This window comes from Nematolebias whitei, chromosome 18 (assembly GCF_014905685.2).
Source record: "Nematolebias whitei isolate Nwh7 chromosome 18, NemWhi1, whole genome shotgun sequence".
Taxonomy (NCBI): domain Eukaryota; kingdom Metazoa; phylum Chordata; class Actinopteri; order Cyprinodontiformes; family Rivulidae; genus Nematolebias; species Nematolebias whitei.
In genome coordinates this window covers 17,894,780-17,903,268 of record NC_056515.1, presented here as the reverse complement: position 1 = coordinate 17,903,268, position 8,489 = coordinate 17,894,780, and the positions used below count along the sequence as shown (strand labels likewise).

Sequence of the window (8,489 nt, the reverse complement as noted above, 5' to 3'; positions counted from 1 at the left end):
TATATATATATATATATATATATATATATATATATATATATATATATACTGTATATATACGTGTGTGTATATATATGTATGTGTGTATGTGTGGAGGCTTTCTACTCGCAGCGGTTCACATTTAGGTCACACTAGCACTGTAATGCCACACTGGTTACATCACAGACTTGATCTCACCACTCGACCTCTATTTCTCTCATCACTTTCTCTCTGTGGCTGTCTCTCCTATTTTAAATATAGAAGTAGTTTTGGAATAAAACAGCACCTCAAACCACTTGTTTACCTTAAGCACAGGTGCTGATATACCGTGTCCATCCATTTACTAGTATCAAATGTTACAGAAGCAACTTTTTAATACATTAGTAAGTTTTACATGTATTTAAGTTCCTTTTCTCTTTCCATTGTTAGTTACTCTGATATTGTCGTGGAGCGGGAGATCTTGATGCAGAAATACATCCACCTGGTCCAAATCTTGGAGACAGAAAAGATCGCAGCCAATCAGCTTCGCACTCAGCTGGAGGACCAGGACACCGAGATTGAGAGGCTCAAAGCTGAGGTATGCATGAGTGCATTCACATCTGTGTGCACAACTGTGTATACTTAAATGCACAAACTGTCGCACACACATTCACATGCACAGGCACTCAGATGGAACACATTTACATCAAATCATGCAATCGCCTCTGGTGTGGTAAGAAAACACTTCAGTAGAAATAAAACACAACAAAGCTCCAGTGGTCCAAACCCTTTATGCTCCTGCCATGCACTAGATAATAGTATTTGTGAATATTCAAAACAGTTTCAAGATTATTTCATCCTCAGTGCTTGTGTGTTCACATGAAGACTCTTGTTGTTGCAGATTGTCATGCTGAACAAAACCAAGGAGAAGATGCTGCCTTACCAGAACAACCAAGAGGAGGAGGAGGACCCAGATATTAAAAAGATCAAAAAGGTAAATTATCCCACAATGGTATGTGTGGAAATAATGCACAGAGTACAGTGGTTGGCAAAACTTAAACCCCTTGATAACCTTTGTTTTTGTTGCCTTACATCATGGAATTTGATTGGATTTTTTTTCTGATTATAAGTAATAATTTACATATAATACCTTGTTAATGAATTCCATTGGGGGAAACACTTCTTATAGATAGTTTTATTAAGCATAAAACAAAAAGGCCTTGCTTGCACATGTTCACCCCCTTTGATTTTAAACTGTATAATTAATAAATTATAATCCTGTTCACCTACTTGGAATACTCTCAAAATCAACACTGGCACATCTCTAAGTAGTATGAGCTATGACCAGTCAAGAGACAGCATGAAGACCAAGGAACTCTTTACACAGATCAGAGGGAAAGTTGTGAAGTTCAGATCAAAGTTGGGTTCAAAGAAACTATCCCAAACCCTGAACAATCCACAGAGCAGTATTAAATCCAGTACAAGAAAATGGAAAGATTATGGCACCACAGCAAACTGCAAAGAGTGGTTTGTCTACCTAAACACATTGACCAGGCATGGCGGACATTAATCTTAAGAAACCAAGAAGCCAAAGACAACCCTGATGGACCTGAAAAATATATTACTAAGGATATAAATAAAGCTAATGGAATTTCTTTCTCCAACATGAAAAAAGGTACTGTAGTAAGATGAGACTGATAAAGAATTTTTTTTAACCATCATGGTCAGCTCCATATCTGAGACTAATCCAACACCTCTCATCAGTCTGAGAACACCGTCCCTACAGTGATGCATGGTAGGGGCTGCATCATGGTGTGATGTTTTTCACTGACAGTGACTGGGTTCAGCTTCCAGCAGGATAATGATCCTATACACGCCCCTGAAGTACCATACTTACCACCGTAAATGTTGCTTCACCGTATACGTCACATCTATTATGCGTCACCGTTGACAACCATGTGGTTGGGGCCGGTGTTGTGCCAAAAATTGATTGGCTGCCAAAAGGCAGCCGCAGGAGCATGCACGGGAGGACTTTACCAAGAATTTAACAAGATTAACACTTTAAAACAATTATTTGTTTGCTCGACATTAAAGTAAAGGTGTGTCTCAGTTGAACTTTTCCTTAATAAATGCATTTTAATGGTCACATCAGCTACATTTCACCTGAGCGGCGTAGCGAAATGCAACTGATGTGACATTTGCTCCAGGAGTTCAGAGCAAGATGAAGATGGCTTGGTATGGCAAGCCAAGTGTCTCATTAATAGTCACTTGTACCTATTAATGGCTTTACACATTAGTCGAGGGCACTCTAGTGGCTGAAAATGGTAGTGTTCAATATTCCATGTCAGAATGAATGAAATCACCAGATCTCAACCAAAAATTGGTTTATAAATATGGGGACAAAAACATAAATTTGTTGCTTCGCTGTATAAGTCACAGGTATGCTAATTTATGTAAAAAACTGCGACTTATACAGCAAAAATTCAGGTAACACTTGGTGGTTTAAGGAGAAACAGTTTAATGTACTGTAATGGACCAGTCAAAGCCCGGACCTTTATCCATTTTAACAATCTCTGGAAAGATTTCAAGATTGTTTTACACAACTTGAAGGAGCAGGAGCAACTTCATCATGAAAAATGGTCACAAATTTCAGTGGATGGTTGTGCCTTGCCTGCAAAGTTGAAAACACGACTGTAAAAGGTTGTACTGTAGTTAAGGTTGAACTGCAAAAGGCATCTCCAGAATGAACTGACTATATGCACACATAACTTTTTAGTTTTGTGCCTTTTAGAATTACTTAAAATGAGTTTCTTCTTATTTAACTTCCTTAATCTGAAGCACGTTCGCAACATTGTTACTCATAATCAAATTAGGATTAAAAAAAAACTTTAGGTAGTAAAGCATCAAAACGGAAACATGACCTGGACATTTGCCGCCCACTGTACCTGTGAAACACAAAATGCTCTGTGATATTACAGGTGCAAAGCTTCCTGCGTGGCTGGTTGTGCCGGAGGAAGTGGAAGATCATTGTCCAGGACTACATCTGCTCTCCTCATGCTGAGAGCATGAGGAAGAGGAACCAGATTGTGTTCAACATGGTGGAAGCAGAAACGGAGTATGTCCACCAGCTCTCCATCCTGGTGAACTGCTTCCTCAGGCCGCTCCGCATGGCTGCCAGCTCCAAGAAACCTCCCATCAGCCACGATGATGTCAGCAGCATCTTTCTCAACAGGTGGAGTCACCATCCTCTCCTATATAATCTGCAGTGAACATTTGAAAGGTTGTATGTACGGCTGTAAACTAGCTTGTTTGTTGTTGTGTCTTGTCCTGACTGGTCTCCATATCTTCACATTTGAATTAGAACTTGCTGTCTCACTGCAAGTGGCTTGTGGAGCTTCTCCACAGGCTGCAAGGGTTAGACTGGGAAAAAGTAAGCAGTGAGCCAGGAGTCAGACCTGAGAGTATTTTCCGGTGTATAAGCCACCGTTTTTTTTGCATAGATTTGTTGGTCCTGCGACTTATACGCTGAAGCGACTTATATACGTTTTTTCCCCCATATTCACAACACAATTTTTGACTGACGCTTTAAATTTCTAAGAACTGCAACAGCGAGTCCTCCCATACGTGCTCGCTTCACTCAGATGGTGCAGATGGAGGAACGCTGGAGAGCTAGCAGCTCCGGCCGCGATGGAAGGATGGATGGATGGATGGATGGATGGATGGATGGATGGATGGATGGATGGATGGATGGATGGATGCATGCTATGTTTATATTTTGTTTTTTTTTTATTATCATAGTTTGTTTATCGATCAATAAGGTAATAATTGGTACTGATGTGGGAAAAGGGGTTTCTGACGCATGATTTTAATTTTCATGAAGTTTCCCCGAAGTGGATAATTTCTGGCGCACATTTTCAGTGCTTCCCTGCTGTTAGAAAACATCTGGTTATTTGATTTTAAAAAGGACTGTATGAGCTATCATACAGCTGCTCTAACACTCACTTCCCTACATTTAATTTGAAATTGTTGCCTTTCAGCTTTTAATTTAGACGGATAAAGAACTTTAATTGTTGTTATTCATTAGGTTGCTCGTTTGTGTAGAGGTGGCCGCAGCGAGTGAACTTTCATTAAAGAAAGTTTTAATGTTTTAAATGTTTTACACCAGACAGCCTTCCTGAAGCAACCTGGGCTCAAACCCACAGCCTCAGGATTACGAGACCCCATCACTCACACACCAAGAGCCAACAAGAAAAAAAACTTTGAATTATTCTAAGAAATTTACAACAAAATAGTTGTGTGTTTCCCTCTATTGCTTTAAAGCCCCAACCATTGCCTTCAGAAGCCACATAACTGGTTAATAAGATTGACAAGTGAGCAATAATAATCCCAAAACTCCAGTGTAATACCTCTAAGTAGGCTACCACCAAGCAAGCTGGAAAGAATATGGATGAACTATTACAAATAGTAGAAAAAGAGTTGGCTGAGTTAAAAAAGTGATTTGATTGTAATAAGCTATCTTTAAATGAAAAAAAAAAAAACTAAATATATGGTGTTTTCTGTTAATCGGATTTACAATAATGTAAAGTTACATATAAATGGAGTTGAAATTGAGTTTATGAGACAAAAATTTTAGTTATCATTCTGGACAACAAACTTAATTGGAAGCCTCATACTGAATATATTAGAAATAAAATTGCAAAAACTATTGGAATATTGTTTAAAATAAAACATTAAATAAATGTAAAAGGCTTGCATATTATATAGTCTTCCTTGGTTATGCCCTACTTGTTATATTGCTCAGAAGTATGGGGAAATGCAAATAAAGCAACTATTGACATATTAGTAAAGTTACAAAAAAAAAGCAATTAGGCTTATTAATAAAGTGGGATATTGTGAATCAACTAATAAACTTTTTATTCAAAGTAATACTTTAAAATTTAATGACATTGTTTATATAAAAATACTGGAAATAATTTATAAAGCACTGAATAAAAGTCTTCCTTCTGGAATTCAGAAATTATTTAAGTTAAGAGAGTAAATATAATTTATGAGGTTTGTTAATATTTGAACAAGCTAAAGAGAAAAGTAAAGTAAAATCTAGATGTATTTCAGTTATCGGCGTGAAACTGTGGAATTAATTGAATGATGATCTCAAATTACCGGTATGCGCTTTTTTTTGGTGAGCTTTAAAAGAGCCTTAAAATGTAAAATTATAAAAATTTATACTGTTATGTAGATGTATATTCCCCATGTACACTCAGGTCTCTCTTGTAAATGAGTCCCCGAGGCTCAGTGGGATTAATCTGTTTAAATAAAGGTTGAATGAATGAATATATGTATTGTGTAACCATGTATGTATGTAATGTGAGTATGTGTATAAACTCATTGTTCACATGCAAAAGGAGGACCATCAGTCTAACGACTGATCGTTAGTGCCCTGATGGCTGTTTACTATTCACAGGGGGCTGAGTGATACTAGCAATCACAGCATTGTAAGAGGGGGACAGTTGAACCCGGAGGCCTCCACCCCTGTTTAATGATGGATGGTTTCTTTTCACAAAGATGGCCTCCTTTACTCCTCTCTCAAACCATCGTTCCTCTCTATTGTCGTGGCTGGCTACCACGTCGTGTTCAAAACAGCTGAGACGTCGCCCTCGGTATAAAAGATTTATTTGACAAAACATGGGTTACAGATATTCAGAGACAAACAATTACATTATTAAAATATATGCATATATTTTGGAGCATTAAAGAACGAACCGTCTCTGTGTGCGCCTCCCGGAAATGCTCGGTGGGCGTGTGTCATTTCCGGCCTTTTATCACAGTTTGAGAAGGCTAGCTTTCTGATTGGTTTAGCTTCTGTTGCTAGGGTTACGACTCTAGCCCGCCCCCTCAAGGACGTTAATATCTACATTTCAGATAAGAAGTTTTGCCTCACTGAAATTGTTCGTTTTAGCTGTTTGTTTAACGTGATTATACCTTAGTGATACCAAATGATTTGAGTTAAAGTTGTTTATTTCTAGGAATAATTAATAACTATTAATTGTTATCTAACTCATGTTTGCGTGTTCTTACTTGATCCTTTTTATACTTTTGCTGTTGTAGCTTACTGTGACAATTAACTCTGTGTCCTCTCAGCTAAACCGACCCTGTATTCAACAATGATTAAATGTTAATGGTTATTATTAAGAGAGATCCTGAGGGATTTTATTTAGTCAAACTATATTGTCTAAATTAAAGAAATGTGTTCTAGCTTTATTTATGTTAATCAGTCTGCTATCTGGCATGATTTGATTGCTTGTAATATATCAAATGTGAACTTGTAAAATTATCCTTAGCTAATATGAGATTATATTTAAAGGTCAACTAGTTAGAATTAGCAGACATTTTCTATAAATATACTGCAACCCTGGAAGAAAGACACACACACTTTGTATAACATGACATTTGAATGCTTGATAGGAAATATAAAAAGGTATAAAAATATGAAATCCAACACTATCCAGGATGTGAACATCTTCATCCCTGAAAGAGTGATAGCTGGTCTGGAGATGAGTGTAGACCGCAGAGTCCTGGCCTGATGATGTTGCTCTTTTGTACTGGGCCATCCTTTTGGCCAGTGGCTGTTTAGTTTCCCCGATGTAGAACAGCATACACAATATTACTCTTGTTTGTGCTGGGGGACTGGATCTTTGGGATGAACAATCTTTGCCGTAATGTATTTTGGGATTTAAAAGCCACTGGGACGTTATGTTTAGAAAATAAACGTCAGTTTCTCTAAAACTCCCACAACATACAGAATGACCTCTGGTCTGGGTCTGAGTTCCTCCTTTTCACCTGATGGTTGGCTGGAGTCCTGTTTGGGTTTATTATCTGCTATGGGGAAGGCCCAGTTAGGATAGCCACATTGCTCCAGGGACCCAAAACCCTGAACACACCATAGATCACCAGGGTTACTAAACTACAATATTATGCCACAACAGCAAACGTGCCAAGAGAAGGTCGTCCATCAAAATTCCTGGAGCAGGTAAGGAGGGCAGTAATCAGAGAAGCAGCTATAAAACCAAAGCTTACCCTGGTGGAGCTGGGCAGCTCTTCTATAGAGGTGAACAGTGTTCATAGGCCCACTATAAGATGCACAGAGCTGGACTTCATGGAAGAATCGTCAGGAAAAAGTCCATGCTTAAAGGAATAAAAATAAGGAAAACCTCATGGAATGTGCCTCAAAGCATATTTGAGGCTCTTCAAACCTGTAAGAAGGTGCTGTGGTTGGATGAGAGTCCAAACATTGTTATTCCTCATAAAAATAATGCAATGTCTTGCACAAACTTTACACATCTTTTTCTGTTGAGCTCATCATCCCCATCACGAAACATGGTAGTGGTAGCATCATGTTATGTGGTTGTTTTTCATCTACAGTAACTGGAAAACTGGTCAGACCTGAACGGATGGTGCAAAGTATAGAGATTCTTGAGGGACGTGAGTTTGAGTCTACTGGAAATTTAAGACTGGGACAGAGGGTCACCTCCCAGTAGGTCAATCACATAATAAAGCAACACTCCAGGGGTTTAGTGAGAAACAGCCCTCATCCAACTTTTAAGGAACTGAAGCATTTTTTTCTCCTGAATAGTGGAAATACATGGTAGTGACAAGCTGTACCAAGCTCATGGAGACAAACCAGAAGAGACTTGTTGTTTTGATTGTTTTGAAGATGGTTTTACTAAATATTGACTTTGTATTTAAATATTTTATTGAATTACTTAAAACAAGATCATTCCCCAATTTGACTTTTAAATCTGTATTATTGCATTTAAATTTTAGATTGTAAGGCAACAAAACATATTGAGAGGGGGGAGGCGTACTTTGGCAACCCATTGTAAATCCTTACTCTGTACCACTTTACAATAAGGCTCCCCTTATAGATGGCTAATAAATAGTTAATAGATATGTTATTAATTCTTATATAAACACTTTATAAATCATTAATAACTGCTTATTATGCATTAATTAAGGGTGATTATTATTGTAAACCTATACCCTTTATTCTAACAGTACATTTCAATAGATACACTGTAGATAATGTAGAGACCTGATGCATCCAAGTGAGAAAATTTAGATTATGTTTCTGTTTATTTTTTTAATTCTAAGCTGTTTAATATAGCTTCATGTCATTTTACAAATAGTTATATTTAACTATTATCTTTTACCTCTGTTGGTGAGGACTGTGAAATACTTTCAATAGTTTGATACAAGCATTTCATTAGTGTAGGTAAATCATTTTTTATTAAAGTGACACACCTCTGTGTTTTCTCACTAAACCTTTTCAAATAAACTAAAACCAGTTCTCCGCCCTCAGTGAGACCATCATGTTTCTTCATGAGATCTTCCATCAAGGGCTAAAGGCTCGGATCGCCAGCTGGCCAACATTAGTTCTGGGTGAGTGTTGCAGAGTTCGTTATAAATGCAGTGATCGTATATTAGATCATTTACTACAATCAGGTCATTGAATGTAAAACACAAGAGGTTGAACT

At 37.6% G+C, this 8,489-nt stretch overlaps 1 protein-coding gene across 1 annotated transcript in view; it reads left to right on the top strand.

Annotated features, from left to right (window-relative positions):
- Positions 1 to 8,489, top strand: part of LOC119425084 (ras-specific guanine nucleotide-releasing factor 2) — a gene marked incomplete in the record, with an annotated part of 54,382 nt that overhangs the window by 14,607 nt on the left and 31,286 nt on the right. The window contains 4 exon segments of the mRNA XM_037692607.1: positions 409 to 556; positions 860 to 952; positions 2,937 to 3,190; positions 8,315 to 8,394. Of these exon segments, the coding sequence (XP_037548535.1) occupies positions 409 to 556; positions 860 to 952; positions 2,937 to 3,190; positions 8,315 to 8,394 (575 nt within the window).